We start from the raw sequence: 18,818 nt of genomic DNA on the forward strand, positions 1-18,818 counted from the left end.
GAATATGAAACATACAATGCTGTAAGATTTGGCAAAATAAACTTATTTCAATGCTTTAAAAAAAAGTGATTAAATGGAAGACTAGGCTATTTGGACAAACCTTCTCACCAGAACAAGAAGAGATGGACAAAAACATACAGAAAAATAGGGTACACATTTGAAGGCTTCAGAGCTATCCATAGAGAATTTGTGATAGAAGAGGGAATCCTCAGAGAAGCAAGACCAGCATTTGACATTTCCTTCTTCCTGTCCAAAAGCAGAGGATGATAGGCCAAAAACTGAGCAGAAACTAATACCAACCCACAGTAGCTACCTTATAAGAAAGTCTAAACCAGAAACAGACCAATCCCTTGAAATAAAGCCAAACTTCCAAACATTTTAATCTGTAATTAAAGTAATCTACGATTTCTGATGTCTCAGCCTAGCTGCCTATGAGAAGCAACAGTAAATCCTCACTGGAGAAAGATAAAATCACTCACAGCTTCAAATTTTTCTCTTATATAACCTGGCATTGATGAACACAAGATCTAAGAACCAAGAAAAAAAAATAAGCAAGAGAAACAGACTCTTGAAGGACACAAATAATAGATTTTCAGTCAGAGGGCGCCTGGGTGGCACAGGTGGTTAAGCCCCCAACTCTTAGATTTGGCTCAGGTCATGATCTCAGAGTTGTGAGATCAAGCTCCGCATCAGGTTCTGCACTCAGCATGAAATCGGCTTAAGATTCTCTCTCCCTTTCCCTCTGTCCCTCCCCACTGTGCTCACTCTCTCTCTCCCCCTCAAACTTACACCCAGAGAGAGACTGAGCAAGCAAGGGGAGTGGCAGGCAGAGGGAGGAGCAGGCTCCCCACTGAGCAGGGAGCCCAACGTGGGGCTCGATCCCAGGGCCCCTGGGATCATGACCTGAGCTGAAGGCAGATGCTTAACCAACTGAGCCACCGAGGCATCCCTGATTTAAAATTTACATGGAATAGCAAAGTCCCAAGATCACCAAGACAATCTTTAAGAACAAACATGGAGTTTTACACTGTAGCTATGAAGAATTGTTATAAAAATACAATAGATTAAAATAGCATGAAATTGGCACAAGAATTTCAAGAAAAAGACCAACAGAACAGAAGATATCATAGAAAGACTCAGATATATATGGCCACTTGATTTAAGATGACATTACAAAACAAAGGAAAAGATGGGTCTTTTCAATAAATGGTACTGGCTAATTCAATATTCATATGAAAAACATTGAAACTTAACTTCCAAATCATACCATCACAGATTCAATTCCAGATGAATTAAAGACTAATTACATTTGGGCTAAACTGTTTTCCCCAAAATTTATATGTTAAAGGCCCAGTACCTCACAATGTGACTGTATTTGAAGAGAGGCCCTTTAAAGAGATGATTAAGATGAGGCCTTTAGGGTGAGCCCTAATCTATCTAATCAGACTGGTGTCCCTATAAGAACAGGAAACACTGGGCACCTGCGTGGCTCAGTCAGTTAAGCCTCTGCCTTTGGCTCAGGTCATGATCCCAGGGTGCTGGGATCCAGCCCCGCATCAGGCTCCCTGCTCAGCGGGGAGCCTGCTTCTCCCTCTCCCTCTGCTGCTCCCCCTGCTTGTTTTCTGTCTCTCTCTCTCAAATAAATAAATAAAATTTTAAAAAAAGGGGGGGGAGGAAATATAGACAGACAAAGACACCAGAAATGAACACCTGCACAGAGGTAAGACCATGTGAGGTACGGGCAAGAAGGCGATTACGTGCAGGCTAAGGAGAGGAGCCTCATAAGAAACCAAACCTGCCAACACTTTGATCCAGAACTGTGAAAAAAATTAATTTCTGTTGGATAAGCCAGCTGGCCTGTGGTATTTTGTTATGGCAGTCCTAGCAAACTTATACAAAGACTAAATGAGAAAAGTAAAACAAAGTTTCTAAAAAGTAGCACAACGGAGTATTTCCATATCCATGAGTAGTCAAAAATTTTTAAATAAGAAACAAAAAGCAGTCATCAAAAGACAAGATTGACAAATCAGACTGTGTTAAAATTAAGAACTTCTGCTTACTGTTTGAAATAAAAAGGCAAACCACACAGTGGAGGAAAATATTTGCAGGACATATATCTGACAAAGGACTCATATTCAAATACAGAAAATATTCTACATATCAAAAAGGAAAAAGAGAGATAGCCACACCTTTTCAAATATGAAAAAAACAACAAACAAACCTCGAGCAGGGAACTTCACAAAAAGGATATCCAACATGACCAATAAATACTTGAAAAAGTGCTCAACCTCATTATCAGTGAAATACAGATTGAAACCACTGAGACACCACTAAATACATGTACCACAATGGTTAAAATTAGTAAGATTGGTAATATAAAGAGCAACTGAACACTCACACTTTACAAAGCATTAATAATCTCAAACTTACACTGAAGTATCTGCATTGAAAAGTATTAAGTCCTCTGACTCTAACATGAATGTTAACATTTTCAAAAGTATCTTACCTCTTTTTGAACAATGCTAAATTTTTCAAGTAGTTTACATTTTTCATCAATTAGTGTAGAAAGTTCTACAGCAAGCTTGTTCTCTCTCCCTGAAAAGAAAGTTCATATCATCATCATATGTAAATTGTTTTAAGTTTCAAAATTATAAACAATAATGATGAGATCTAGAATAGAAAAAAGAGCTTACCCACATAAAGCCGGCTTCTAACCTGAAACAAATTTTTAACAAAAATTACATTAAAACAAATATATGTTCAAGTAAATCTAATTTATTTAACTTCTACCAACTGAAAAAATAACTGGTTTCTTATTGCCTTAGTATGAATATATATTAACTGAAAGTGTTCTTTTTTCAAAAGGAAAGAAATGCTACATATTAAAGTCTCTCTACTGAAGAGTCACATTATGTATTAGCATATTAAAGGCTCTTAAATAACTCTACCTTAAAGACAACTGTTTCATTTCATTTATCCCACTGTTCTTCAAATATACTTGACCCTAAAACTATTTCAGGAAGCCCTTAGTATCCTCTCCCCCAGTGATAACATCCAAAATAACACGGTTTGAGAAAATGTTACCATAGGGCCATGGATTGAACTGACTACAAAATCTTTTTCTTCTTTAATCTCTTTCTCTCTCAAAAAATGAAGGAAAAATCCCATTTATAAAGGTGAACAGGCTTAGAAGACTTAAATCATCTACGGAAGATATATAGGGATAAAATGTTAAAAAGTTTTTTTTTTTAAAGTTTTAAAGTCAAAGTACAGTAGAATCGGTACTGATGAGGAGTAACTTAGTGAAGTGAATCATCACATTGACGACCTATCTCAAAAGGTAATAACCTATAAAAAATTGAAAAACAAAAGTTAAGAAATATGGAAGGCAGAGGTAGAAGGGGCAGGATCTAAAAACACAGTCCCAAAAAGAGAAAAACAAAATGTAATATGCAGAAGGTATCTCCTGGGATTAAAAAAAGATGAAAGATCTCATATTAAAAGATTCCAAGGAATTCTAAAAAGAATTCTAAAAAGACAAGTAAGGGTTTAAAGTATTAAAAGGAAGTAAGGGTTTAAAGTATTAAAAGGACAGAACTTGAACTTAGGACCTAGAATGTTTGTATCAAACAAATTACGATTCCAATGTGGGAGCTTAATTCAAATATCCTCAAGCACTCAAAATAAAGTCTCAAAAAGTTTGCCATACAAAGATCTACACTAAAAACAATTTCGAAAGAAGCATTCAAATAACGGGAAGAAGTAAATCCAGGAGACCCTTCAAGAGATGTGTCAATTAAGAGTAACCAAATATCAGGGCGTCTGGGTGGCTGTCGTTAAGGGCCTGCCTTCGGCTCAGGTCAGGATCCCAGGGTCCTGGGATCGAGTCCCACATCGGGCTCCCTGCTCAGCGGTGAGCCTGCTTCTCCCTCTCCCACTCCCCCTGCTTGTGTTCCCTCTCTCGCTGTCTCTCTCTGTCAAATAAATAAAATCTTAAAAAAAAAAAAAAAAAAAAAGAGTAACCAAATATCTTAGTAATATTTTTTGTGGTCCAAAGGGATAGGGACAGGGTAGAGGAGAAAGCTAAAAACAAAGAAAAGAAAAGGAGAAAGGGGAGCCTGGGTGGCTCAGTTGATTAAACATCCGACTCTTGATTTTAACCCAGGTCATGATCTCAGGGTCATGGGATGGAGCCCCACGGTCAGGCTCCTTGCTCAGTGTGAAGTCTGCTTCTCCCTCTCCCTCTGCCCTTCCCCCTGCTCATGCATGCTCTCTCTCTCTAATAAATAAATATCATCTTTTTTTTAAAGATTTTATTAATTTATCTGAGAGAGCAGAAGCAGAGGGAATGCAGGCAGAAGGAGAAGAAGAAGCAGGCTCCCCACTTAGCAGAGAGCCCGCTGTGGGGGTCAACTCCAGGACCCTGGGATCATGACCTGAGCCAAAGGCAGACACTTAACCAACTGAGCCACCAGGTGCCCCAATAAATAAAATCTTAAAAAAATAAAAAAAGAAGAAATATGTCTGGGTTGGAAAGTGAAAGAAATCAAGGGATGTGAGAGTATGCTAAGGTTCTTGTCTTCATTGCAGGAAGATTTACTTACCAATGCAAAAAGAATTTAAAAGAAACATAAAGTGGAATAAATAAACTAAGCGAAAGAAACTGGTCCAAATACATCAATAAACATAATATATATAGATAGACTAAACTCAATAGGGAAAAAAAACAGAGATTTTCAGATTAGATATAAAAGAAATTTACATAGGATGCACATTAAATAGAAGACCATAGAAAGGCTGAAAAGCAGAAGATGGAAAAAGGCCCATCAAACATCACCCAAAAGAAAGTTGATATGGCTATAACAAGAGATAAAAGAAACCATAAGATAGAAGTATCACAAACGTTAAAGAGGATCACCAGATATTGATAAAAAGTTCAATCCACCAAGAAGAGATATAGCAATTCTAAACATATATACACCTAATAAAATATGCTCAAAATATGTAAAGCAAGAATTGATGGAACTACAAAAAGAAACTGATAAATCTATCATGAGAGTGAAATTCAGGCAAATTCTCTTCCTTTTTGATAGAGGAGAGAAATAAACAAAAAAGAGCAAGAACATAACACATGAACACCAATTAGTCAGATCAGCAAGCTTGATCTAGTTGATGGATACAGAATGATATACATACATCTGCTTTCAACAATAAACAATGGAATAGAATAAAGAAAAGATCTACATGCATGTATAACTCTAATATGTGGCATGGCAGATGGGTAGGAAAATGATTATATTCAAGATGGATCAAGAACTGAAGTGTTGAAAACAGTATTTTGAAATAATTTCTGTTCATCAGAAAACATCTTAAAGAACATGAAAAGATGTTTCATACTGGTACATTGATTTGGGACATTTGGGTTATTTCCAGGTTTTTTTTCTATTACAAATAGTGCTGCTGTGTATAATCTTATCCATCCTGAATACAACTTTTTTGCCTGGCATGAGGTAGGGATTCAGTGTATTTTTAACCCCAAGGTATAAACTGTAGTATATTCTTACAATGTAATATTCTAAAGCAATCAAAATGGAAAAACAACATACCCTCATCTAAAAACATGGATGAGGGCGCCTGGGTGGCTCAGTTGGTTAAGCGACTGCCTTCGGCTCAGGTCATGATCCCGGAGTCCCGGGATCGAGTCCCACATCGGGCTCCCTGCTCAGTAAGGGAGCCTGCTTCTCCCTCTGACCCTCCCCCCTCTCATGTACTCTCTCTCTCTCATTCTCTCTCTCTCAAATAAATAAACTTTAAAAAAATAAATAAATAAATAAAATAAAATAAAAAAATAAAAACATGGATGAATCTTAGTAATAGAGGATAAACTAAAAAAATTCAAAAATATGACTTATGGCATGATACCAAACAAAATTAAATACTATACTTCTGAGGAATATATGTAGATATGACAAAAAAAATTTTTCAAGGCATATGAATAATCAACACAGAATCCAGAACAGGGTTACCTCTAGTACAAGGAAGAAAGGGGAAAAGGGGATGCAGTTAGGGAATATCACCTAAATATAAGTGACAGTCAATGGTTTGGCTTGCAGAGTGAGTGGTACATTCAGAGATGTTTAGTATACCGTTTACACAGATCACGGGGCACCTGGGTGGCTTAGTCGGTTAAGCGGCTGCCTTCAGCACAGGTCATGATACCAGAGTCCTAGGATCCAGCCCTGCATCAGGCCCCCTCTCCTTCTGCCCCTCCCCCCTCATAATCTCTCTCTCTCTCTCTCTCTCTCTTGCTCTCGATCTCAAATAGATAAATAAAATCTTTTTAAAAATAAACAGATCAAAATAAATAAGATATAAATGTAGGGTTTTAATATTAGTGTAGAATACTTCTACAAAGAAAGTCTTTAAAATTTTTCCACTTAAAAAAATTCCTCTGAATCCATAGTCAGCTTCTAGTAGCCACATATTAACGTGAGAAACACACTTAACAATAAGCTAACTTGGGGTGCCTGGGTGGCTCAGTCGTTAAGCGTCTGCCTTCAGCTCAGGTCACGATCTCATGGGATCGAGCCCCACATCGGGCTCCCAGCCTGCTTCTCCCTCTCCCGCTCCCCCTGCTTGTGTTCCCCCTCACTGTGTCTCTCTCTGTCAAATAAATAAAATCTTAAAACAAACAAACAAACAATAAGCTAAGTTGTTTCCTTAAAATAAAAGATCTGGTTCTCATATTAGCTGTTCAACCTTAAGACACATGAATATTCTCTTAGTATTGGTTACTTACCGATTGAAAACTTCTCCACAAAAACAAGAGAACAACAAAAAATCCAACAACACCTGCACATATCACCAATTCCCATGGGAAACCATAGGGATTAGGACCTCTCATATCTTCAGGCAAGGCTGCCACAACCTTCAAGACAAAGAAAATTAACTTTTCAAAAATGCACGTTTGATAAAAAGTGATTACAAACTGATATACATGGAATGTTTGTGTCCCCCCCAAAATTCATATGTAGCAACCTAATCACCAGAGTGATGGTATCTGGAAGTAGGGCTTTGGGGAGGTGATCATGAACTCAGAGCCTTTGTGCATGGAATCAGTGCCCTCAGAAGAGGCCACAGAGACTTCCCTGGACCTTTCCACCATGTGAGGTAATAAGGCGAAGAATGAACCAGTGTGCCTTCACAGACACAGGATCTGCAGCCCCTTGATCTTGGCCTTCTCAGCCTCCAGAACTGAGAACAATGTTACCTGTTTAATCCACCCAGTCTGTGGTGTTTTTATTATAGCAGCCCTCAGAAACTAAGACACAAACATAAGTACAAGTTTATGTGTAAACACTATTAACACCCTTTCCATGAAATGGGCTACCAGACTACCAAACAGAAGGTATCACAGTATATTTTTCTGGCAAGTGATGAAAAATAACATTATGGTATAATGCAGTGACTTGCAAACTGGAGACCTACAGAGACACCTCAGAGCTTCTGAGAGTAAGCAGAGAGAAGGCCAAAGAAAGAATCTGAGCTCAGGTCCTCTAACACTGAGATCAACCAGTTTAGGTTTTATGTGTAGAGTATACTGGATTCCATTTATGATTTCCCCACAGTGGGGGAAAAAATAGATCTGCAGCTTAAAAAAAAAAAAAAAAGTTTGAAAACCACCGATGAAGCTTTGGATTTGGACTCTGAATGCCTCTACCCTACTTCTGTGGCTCCGTTCTCTTATCTGTCTTGGGAATAATGCTGTTTCAACATGCAGGGCAGGTACTTGGTAAAGGTAACTATTTCTATTAATCCTTCGAAGACCATGATCCTGTAACCATGGCCTTTCCACACTACTCCTCTCCCTAACAGGTCTTTGGCACAAAACAGCTTAAGGCTTTTACAGTCCCCCCTGTATTTCATCTTTCCCTGGGTCAGTTCATTATTCATCCTCACCCAATGGGGTTATTCTTTTGTTACCAGGCCCCAGATACTACTCAATCACAGAAAGAAGAATGGTAGGGGAAAAAAGAAAAATGCCCTTTTAAGAAAAACCTTAAGTCTAATCAGGTTTGATTCTTTCCAGGGTTCAACCCAAAACCTGTATGACCAATCTTCCCTTTTTAGGCCCTTTCTATCTAGAAAAACACCCTTTAATGTCTATTCTCCTCTCCAAAGTCTGTTTCATTACTCTGATCCATATAAGTACTCCTTCCAAATTGCTTTCTATACTTCATTAACCTGTATTAAATAAATCTGATTATACCTATTCTAAAAAAAAAAAAAAATACCCCTTTACTCTGATCTCTGCCTCTCCCTACATTACCCCAGTTACCAATTCACAAGAAATGTGTATTTAAAAAAAAAAAACTTCCAACCCAGAAGTTTACAGAAGAATTAATGCCAATCATTCTCAAACTCTGCCAAAAAAAAAAGGAGGGAACTCTTCCTAATTCATTCTATGAGGCCAGTATTACCTTGATATGACAGCCAAACAAATATATCACACAAGAAAAGAAAACATGTCAATATATGATATAAATGCAAAAGTCCTCAACCAAATACTGGCAAACCAAATATAGCAGCATATAAAAAGAATTATATACCATGACCAAGTGGAATTTATCCCAGGAATACAAGGTTGGTTCAACATACAAAAATAAATCAATGTTATATACCATATTAGTAGGAAAAGAAACATCACATGATCATCTCAATAAACACAGAAAAGACATTTAACAAGATCAAAACCCTTTATGATCAAAACATTCAATAAACTAGGACTGAAGGGAACTTTCTCAACCTGATAAGGGGCACCTACAAAAAACCAACAGCTAACATCACACTTAGTGGTGAAAGATTGAAAGCTTTCACCTTAAAATCAGGAACAAGATAAGGATATCCACTCTCTCCATATTCATTCAACATTGTACTGGAGGTTCTGGCCAGGGCAGTTAGACAAGAAAAAATAAAAGGCACCTATACTGGAAAGGAAAAAATAAAACTATCTCCATTTGAAGATGACATAATTTTACATACAGAAAAGCCTAAATAGGCCTAAAATTCTAAAATAAGAATTCTAAATAAGAAATTATTAGCGCTAATAAACAAGCTCAGCAAAGCTGCAGAATACAAAATCAATACAGAAAAAATCAGTTCTATTTCTATACAATAACAATGAGCAATGTGAAAATGAAATTAAGAAAACATTTCCATCGGGGTGCCTGGGTGGCTCAGTCAGTTAAGCATCCAACTCTTGATTTTGGCTCGGATCATGATCTCATCAGGGCCCTGAGATCAAGCCCCACATGGGGCTTTCCACACCGGGTGTGGGGCGCCTGCTTAAGATTCTCTCTTTCCCTCTCCCTCTGCCACCCCTCCTCCCTCTCTCTCTGAAAAAAGAAAGAAAGAAGAAAGAAAGAAGAAAGAAAGAAAGAAAGAAAGAAAGAAAGAAAGAAAGAAAGAAAGAAAGAAAGAAAAAGAAAGAAAGAAAACATTTCCATTTACAAGGCATCAAAAAGAATAAAAGACTTAGGAATAAGTTTAACAAAATAAGTGCAAACCTTACACTCGGAAAACTACAAAACATTGTTGAAATAAATTTAAGTTCTAAACAAATGGAAAGATGTCCCATGTTTATAGATTGGAAGACTTAATATTGTCAAGATGGCAATACTCCCCCAAAGTGATCTACAGAATCAATGCACTCCCTATCAATATTCCAACTGCCTCTTTTGCAAAAATGAACGGGCTGATCCCAAAATTCATGGAAAAATGCAAGGTATAGCATTTCCTTCTCTATAGCTATATAGCCATAGAGAGACAGACAGACAGACAAGGAAGGAAGCAAGCAAGCAAGCAAGCTTGGACTACTCATACTTTCCTATCTCAAAGCTTACAGCAAAGCTATCATAATCAATACAGTTTAGTAATGGCCTAAGGATAGTCAAATGAACAATGGAATAGAAATGAGTATCCAGAAAGGAACTTAAATTTATAGTAAATTGATTTTGAACAGCAGTACCAAAACAAATCAATGGAGAAAGAATAATCTTTTCAACAAATGTTACTGGGACAAGTGGATCCCCACATGAAAAGGAATGAATCTGAACTCATACCATACTCATACCATATATAAAAATTAATTAAAAAATGGATTACAGACCCTAAGGTAAGAGCTAAAACTCTTAAAAGAAATCATAGTTGTAAAACTTTGTGACCTTATTTTTAGCAATGGTTTCTTAGATATGACACCAAAAGCACAAACGACCAAAGAAAAAAATAGTTTTCATCAAAACTGAAAATCTTCATACTTCAAAGGTCACCATCAAGACAGTGAAAAGACAACCCACAGAATGAGAGAAAATATTTGCAAACCATATATCTGGTAAGGGTCTAATATCCTGAATATATAAAAGAACTCTTATGACTTCAACAATAAAAAGACAAATAATCCAATTTTTTAAATGAGCAAAACAAATGAATAGATATTTCTCCAAGGAAGATACACAAATGGTGAATAAGCAAGCATATTGTACAGATGCTCAACATCATTAAAATTACAGGAATGGAAATCAAAACCACAATGGGATACCACTTTGCATTCACTAAGGTGGCTAATAAAAAAAAAAAAAGTGTTGGAGAGGATGTGGAAAATTTAACCCTCTTGAATTGCCGGTGGGGATGTAAAATGCTGCAACCTCTGTGGAAAACAATTTGGCAACTCCTCAAAAAGTTAAACATATGGTAAATATGACCCAGTAATTCCACTCCTAGGAATATATCCAAGAGAACTGAAAACATTCACAAAAAACTTACACACGAATGTCCGTAGCAGTATTACTCATAACAGCCAAAAGAGTGAAAACAATACAAATGTCCATTAACTATGAATGGATATTCAAAATGTGGTATATCCATACAACGGAATATTTTTCAGACATAAAAAGGAATGAAGTACTATTACTTGGGGTGAATCATGAAAGCATACTAAGTAAAAGAAGCCTTAGACAAACAGCCACATATCACATGATTCCATTTACATGAAATATCTGGAATTGACAAATTCATAGAGACAGAAAGTAGACTACTAGTTGTCAAGGGATGGAGAGACGGGAAAATTGGGAATAACTGCTAATAAGTACAGAGTTTCTTTTTGGGGTGACGGAAATGTTCTGGACTTGCAATGGCTGCACAACATAGTGAATATCCAAAGAAAAATAACTGAATTGGAGACTAAAAAGGGATGAATCTTATGTGAATTATGGTTTAATAAAAAATAAATTAATCTTTCAAACTAAAAAAAAAAATTTAAAGCAGAACAGTCTTGTGCCATCCTAGCCCCCAGACCCATTTGGTGAGCACTGTGGTTTTTAGCAAAGAAATCATCCAGGTAAAGATACATTTATAGGACTAGAAACAGTTCTGCAAAATCTGGCTACCCCTCTCCATGTGTCTCTTCATTCACAGTCCTATAAAAACTAAGTTTTGATTATTGCAGTTTTTAGCGAAGGAAAGTAAATATGTACAATCTAAAATCCTCTCTTGTTCCACAATATGCTTCTCTTCCTATAAACCCTATCTCTGTGAATGAATAGGTTGCCATAGCCAGAAACCTGGCAGTCATTCTGGATTCCTTCACATCCAATCAGTGAAATCCTACCCATTTTAGCTCTTAGCTACTAAGTATCTTCCCCATCCAGCACCCTCTTCTTTACCCCTAACTTGACTACTCTGTCATCCCTCCCCTACACCATTTCTAGTTTTGTTTTCCTTACATCTAACCTACATGCTACCATCAGGAAGCTATTTAAACCAAAAGTCTAACTACTGAAATTCTTCAAATGCTCTCCAGCACCTACATCGACTGGAATCTACTTATGTCTCCAACAAGTATCATTGTGCACGTCATTCCTCCAACAAGTATCATTGTGCACGTCATTCCCCGAGCCTACTTTGTATTCTAGTAAAACAGTTCCGAGTTCCCTTCACACACAGTGCTGTTTCATGTCCCCTCTGCTTAAACTATTCCATTAGCTTGAAAAGGCTTTCCTAAACACTCAAGAAAATATAATCTCTCCCACCCTTCAATTTCCCTAGCACTTTTTGTGTATGCTTTGGTAAGCAGTTCATCAGTTTCTACTTTGTACTATTTTTTTGTCTTCTCTCCCTTAACAGACAGCATGATACCAGTGGCCCAAACTCAGTCCATTTAAATTCTCACAGAATTGTCATACACACACACACAATCACTAGATGCACTTGGTTGAATGACTGAATACCATGACAACAGTACTTTTTAAGTTAGGTAACAAGAAAACAATCCTCATAACTGACCCAATATTTTAAAAGACTTTTTGATTTTTAATGCACACATTTTAAAGCACGGGGATATAAATACCCCTAAACGTGTCAACAAAGACACATAAATACTTAAGAGAAAAAAATCTATGCAACCTGTTATAAACTGACCTTAAAAAAAAACTAGACATCTTGAGCGCTGGGAGTTCAGTATCTCCAGATTTTACACCAGCACCATCTTTTTACATTAACACACAGAAAGAAGAGAAGAAAAATCTCACTTATGGTAAAGTATCTCCAAAGAGCATTCTTTATTACAAGAAAATGCAGAATTACAATCCCAACTCCCCGTCCAGGCTTAGGTGTCCTTTCAAGACAACGAGAAGTTTCATCACTAAAAAGAATTCATTTCCGAGGATCAGTCCTCAAGTTTCTCACAGTCGGGAGAACCACGTGTCATTGACCCCTGTTCAAAACGAATAACATGACGGAAAAGCTAATTCGTTTCAGGAATCCGAAACATTTAACACACCTTTGCAAAATCCCGCTAGGCAAACGCTCTCTTCACCTTCCGGATCTCCAGGTCCCCTTCCACCACACACACAACACACACACACACACACACACACACACACCACCCAAGCAGCCTACGAACGTGGCTACTGCCTCGGACAGAGGCCGGAGCCCGACAGCAGATGAGGACTGGCTTCAGGACCTCTAACCACGGCCGCTCAGACCGCAAAGCCAAAGTCTGCTGCTTCCTTCCCCAGGAGGCTCCTGCGACCCCTGGGCCAACTAACCCTGATCGCGCCTGAACTCACCCTGCGTAGCTTTTCCAGAACCAGCCCCAAGTACGACTGAGGGGCCGTCCTGGGCCCCTCCATGGCGCCAAGGCTGCCTCAACTGAAGTGGCCGAAGCCAGGGCCTGGCGGAGCCACAACAATCAGTAGAGAACACACCGCGTTCGGTCCGGAACCCAAACCTGCACCCGGCAACCGGAGCAGACCACTGCGGAGCCGGCTGCGGGGGGTTGCTGGAGGGAACGGCACCGACAGGCCTCACCGACAGGCCTCAAGGGTCCAATGATGCCCACCCGGAGAGCCTCGCCCCTAGTTATGCTCTACGTCCTGAAGATCCGAAGGTCCAAGCCCGTCCCGCACGAACCTGCGACCTGCCCTCTCCTCACCGCCCACCCCCCGATTTGGTTTCGGCCAGGCCTCGGCTGGGAGGCGGGGACGCGGGGACGCGGTAACTTTCCCCTCCTTCTTCGCGCGACGTGTCCTTGCCTCGCGTTCTTAAAGGGGCCGGCGCTCTACTTGGGGAAGCCAACCACCCTTGGAAGTCGACGGGCTCGAGGCAGAGACAGTGGAATTGGGCCTCAGGCTCTGCGCTGTGGTGTGGGCCGCACAGCCCAGAAGACTAGGGCAGTGGCTCAGGGCCCCCTCACTTCGGGTGGCCGCGGTAGCGGCGAGGCTCGTCTTGGAGGCCCCCTGGGCGTGGAGCCCCGCGGGGTGAGTGCGGCACGGCCCCTCGACCCACGGGTGGACACCAGCTCACGCACCGGCCCCCAGCGCTTTTCTCTCGCAGTCAAGAGCTTATCTGCACCCCACTGAAGCCCAGCGTACCCCGGGGGACGCTGCCAGCTCAAGGAAACCGGCCGCCGCCTTCATTCCAGTCAGAAAATGGCCTGCAGGGCCTGTGCGTCCTGCCAACCGCGTCCGGACTTTGGACTCTGGACAGGAAGGGGTCGCGGGTCAGCCGTGGTTTGGGCAAAGTTTAACCTCTCCCAAGCAAGAGAACATCGATCGGGTCTCCTCCGCCCAGAGGAGGCTTGCAGGGATTTACTCGCTTCTACCTGTTACCTGGACACTTGCTAGGCAGAGCTGCCTTAAATTCCACGAGTTCCTAGTTAGCCAAACGCTAAAGCAAACCCCGGTGGACCTTGGCTGAGCGACTGGTGTTCTCCCCTGAGAAGGGGAGCTAAAACTAGCACCTTGCTGTCTAAATTTAGGACCCTATTTTTAGGTCTGCTGAATAAAGTATGGAGTGCTGGATTTGTTCCTGGGAGACTTTTAGCTGACATAGGTGTAAAGGATAACCCGGAAGGCTTCCTTGCCAGTAGTAATAATCCGCAACAAACTCGGCCTGCTACAAGTCCTCAGTGAAGCAACACAAAAAGGAGCAAATACTTCTTCCTAAACAAATCACCCAAGAGAACTCAATAGTTGAACAAAATCTTAAATCCTTAGGAAATTTCCCTAATGTAAGCTGGCAGCAACAGAACAACTGTGCCAAAAAGAATCAAAAAATGGCCCAAGTTCACAACAGTTGATTTTTAGGACCAAAATGGGGCCTAGTTGTTTAAAACTCTAAAGTGCTCTCTTTTGCCACATCAGCCTGCAGTTTCCAGGAACTATCAGTATCAAAACGTAGCAGAAATTGCTTAATATTTCTTCAATTTTAAGGTATTACACAACATTCCTATATGTTGGACAGTGTGTATTGAAATTATATTATGTGAATACCTTATTAAAGTCAAAACAGAAGCATAACCAAAATTTTATATTTAAAATTTCAGAGAATCATAGAACAGTATATATCAATTAGAGGATTGTATTGGTAAAAAATTCTTCAATGTCTGAACATTTTCAGAAAACGCTAGAATCATTTTCAGCTTTCAGGACTTATTTATAACCTGAAACATTTTTTTTAATCCTTTTGCCTAAGGCAGTCTGTGCCCTTTTCCAATTTTTCAATAATTACCATTCCAAATATTAAAAACATAGATTAAATACAAAATAATAAATGAAAATTTTTAAAAATCTAAAAGATTCCCCCATAAAAACACAGTAAAACTTCAACTCAGTGCCAAATTCAAACCTAATTTCTCTTCTGTACACTTACTAGTCATATAGAAACTTACCTCTTCCTCTAGATCGTTCAGTTCCATTTTTTAAAAAGTTCATGTTAAAATATCTTAACATGTAAATAAAGTTCTACTAAGCACCTCATATCCTTGAGAAAGATTTCAGATTCTCATACATCTGATACACTCCTGTTTCCACACAGATTGTGATCCTGTTTTGACACTTGTGCAGTAAAGGGGTGCTGTAGGTGGAGTTGTGACTACCAACACAGAATCCAATTTCATGGCCGTCACTCCTGATTAAATATGTTTTTTTTCTAAAATATCATATATATTACTACCCTCATAAAAATCTACAATTGAAAAGAGACATCCTGAATTTGATAACTGATAAAAATTGAATGTTGTATTCTATAGTCAATTCATATATCTTTTACCATGTAAAAGATATTCAAAGATTGTTCTCAAGTAGATATGGGATTTTGCTGTCTTATATAGACCTGCTTTAAGGGAAATGGAGAACAAATGCTCTTAGTGACAGCTACTAGGAGGCATCAAAGAACACTGGAAACATGCTAACCAGTAAACCTTGTCCACAACCTAGAAACTGATTTCCCTTATGAAGGGCCCTGTTGCAAAGCTGTAGGTACTAGTTACGCCCATTTAATTAAACAATGTCATGGGCTATAGGATCTAGTCCTTTGGAAGAAAACCAAACATGCTGAGCCACACTTTCATTCTCTGTACTAGTGATGTAAGAGTTGTTCTCAGAACATATTGAATCAGGAGTTACCTGTTGAACAAGAGCTGGTAATTTCCTTTGTTAATTCCATATATAAATGAAGCATTCTAAATAAGAATAGATAAATGTTAGAACTCAAAGAGCTTCTTCAATTATAAAGTAGATAAAAAGTAGTATTAATTCCTATTTCTTAAACAATTCAAAGAAAGTATGTTGTATAAAAATCTAACTGAAATTACTAGCAAATAGAAAAAATTACCTGAAACATTTAGGCAGAAGAAAAGGAAACCTTTTCACCTAAATTTAACTGGAAAATTGCTCAGATTTTCCATTTACTGCAGCTATTCAAAGCTATATTATGGGAGCTTAGTAGATGCACTAAGATTTTAAAATTCTAGGTCTGACAGGAATTCTTCAGAACATTTAGTCCAAACATTATGAACTTAAAGCCCTATAGAGGCCATACAGATGAACTAAATGCAGGGAGATGAAGAATTCATGTCTATTCAATACAAGTACTATTCCTTGAGCTTCTTGGTTGCCATATGAAAATGGGAGACTATATATTACAGTCTTCTACTTTTTCGAGAGAACCCAGAAATTCAGATCTTTGTTATGAACTCACCTTTTAAATGTTGGTAACCGGTTCTTAATTTTTTAAACAATGCACAAGTCAATTTTGACCAGCAGCCTGTCATCTAGTCTCAGCTTTTGATATTAGAGTTTTAAACCTGAAACTGCCCTCCAGAATAAGTAACTTTCCAAGGTCACAAGATAATTACCATAAATTTAAATTCAATATTCCCATGTCTAAAAAATTTCAACCAAAATGGTTAAAGTAAAATGTGTTTGACCGTATTTACTGAGTCCACAAAAATAAACATACTTCATAGCCTTTATTAAATAAGCACTTTATATGAGAGGTGAATGTGGCATACTGATTAATAAATTATTATTTTTTTTAAATTTAGTAACTTCACTAGTATAATTTGTGGGGGAAGGGTTGACAGGGGAGGGATGTGTCAGTAGGACATACCAGTATACAACTAATTCCATGGGGAGTTGAAAGTTTTATTATGACTTTATAATCATCATTCTTACTGGTTTTTATTTTCTCCTATGATGGAGCAGATTTCTAAGTAAAGTTTTTTTGGGTTTTTTTTTGTCTTAAGGCTTTTATTTTTTTTTAATTTTTATTGTTATGTTAATCACCATACATTACATCATTAGTTTTTGATATAGTGTTTTAATCAGTGTCTTTAAGAACAAATCATACAGGGTAAGTTAATCACTTCTCTGGGCTTATTTGCCAGGTAATATCAACTCTCTAGAACCTTAGCAAAGAAATAAAGTGAAGAGGAAGTCTCTGAAAGCAAAATGATATATATTATGAAGCCCAGTTTTCACAGACTCTTATCACAGTCACCACCATCTACCTGGTCACCCAAGCTAGAAACCTGGTAAGTTATCCACACTCTTCTATCTTCCTCTCTATGCTACATTCAATCAATCATTAAATCCAATGAATTCTATCTGCAAAAGATCTGTCTAGTTTGTCCTTCCAATCATTTTAACAACCACCATCAGCTATTAGACCAAAGGTTAAAAAAGGTGGCTAGGGGGCCAAACTTGATCCACAGAACATTTTGTCTGACCTGTATGGTATTTCTTTTTAATCTGAATATTTGCCGGCATTCAAAAATCAAGAGATTTCACACAAAATATCCAGATTTCCAACTTTTCTTGAAATATCAAAAGATCTGGCAAAACCAGGCTAAAGGTAAATAGTAGCTACATCCTTTGGAGAAAGCATACACACTCTGTTGGTTACAATTCTCATCTTTACCTATGCTTCATTCATTTCATTTGAGTTTATATACCCTGATTTAGACCTTCACCATTTATTTCCTAAACTAATGCAATAACTTCTTGACCAGACCTGCCTTTGGTCTTTACCTGTTAAATCCTTATTTGATAATATTGACAGACAGACTTTATAAATGAAACTTTTTCATTTTACTCCCTGCTTAAAATTCTTCACTAGCACCCCATTATCTACAAGATAGAGTTCAACTTCCTATTATAACATTCGAAGCTATTCTTGATTCAATCCCTGTATAATCTTCATTATCATCCTATATTCAGTCAAACTGAATTGGTTATAGTTCACCAAAAATGCCTTGATCTCTCCCACTTCTTTACTTTTAAAAATGGTCTCTCCTCCACCTAGAATTCCGATCCTTTCTTTGTCTGGCCAACTCCTCCTCTTCCTTCAAGGTAAGTATGATCTCCTCTGAGACACTTTCCCAGGCCCCTCTCCCCACCATCTCTACCTACCACTTCCAGTCAGTCTTCTAGGGCATCAGTAAGCTGATCAGTCTATTAGTAGCATCCTATGGCTATTACAGCACTGTATTATAACTACTGCTTTTTTTTTACCTGTGTCCTCCAACTAGAGTAAGCTCCTTAAAGCAGCCACTGGTAAATTTCATCTTAAAATGTAAGAAGATAAAAGTGCTTCTTCAATTATTTATATGTTAGCAGTAGATGAGAAAAGGAAATAACATTTGTAAAAGGCCTTCTATGTAAAGCACTATAGCTAAGTCCTTGGCAATATCTCATTTACAATAAATGAGATAGGATTTAATAGGATTTACAATAAAAAGTGGACAGATTTTGGAATTTTAGCTATGACTTGGTTAAATTTTGAGATATTAGTTGCTTTTGTAGGATTCTCACAATACACCATTTTGAGATCACAGCTGTCATTCAGATACTAATAAGATGTGCTTAAGATTCATTTTGGCTCATATCATTTCCAAGTTAACTCATTTAGCCTACTTTTCCCTGATATGAAAAAAAGGGAAGAAAACAGGAAAAAAAAAATGCTGAAGATCAACAAAACTT

General features: G+C 38.2%; 1 protein-coding gene across 2 annotated transcripts in view; it reads right to left on the minus strand.

Annotated features, from left to right (window-relative positions):
* The window catches only part of MIA2 (MIA SH3 domain ER export factor 2), a 66,853-nt gene extending 53,555 nt beyond the window's left edge, over window positions 1–13,298 (minus strand). For both annotated transcript variants that reach the window (XM_028097550.2, XM_028097544.2), the window contains exons 1-4: window positions 13,125–13,298; window positions 6,800–6,928; window positions 2,694–2,715; window positions 2,507–2,595 (exon numbers count right to left, since the gene is read on the minus strand). In XM_028097550.2, the coding sequence (XP_027953351.1) occupies window positions 2,507–2,595; window positions 2,694–2,715; window positions 6,800–6,928; window positions 13,125–13,187 (303 nt within the window). In that variant the 5' untranslated portion in view covers window positions 13,188–13,298. The remainder of the gene's footprint in view (window positions 1–2,506; window positions 2,596–2,693; window positions 2,716–6,799; window positions 6,929–13,124) is intronic.
* Window positions 13,299–18,818: the final 5,520 nt, after the last annotated feature.

Source organism: Eumetopias jubatus, unplaced genomic scaffold (genome assembly GCF_037043125.1).
Source record: "Eumetopias jubatus isolate StellerSeaLion01/CBP00866 unplaced genomic scaffold, mEumJub1_p1.0 scaffold_7, whole genome shotgun sequence".
Lineage (NCBI taxonomy): Eukaryota > Metazoa > Chordata > Mammalia > Carnivora > Otariidae > Eumetopias > Eumetopias jubatus.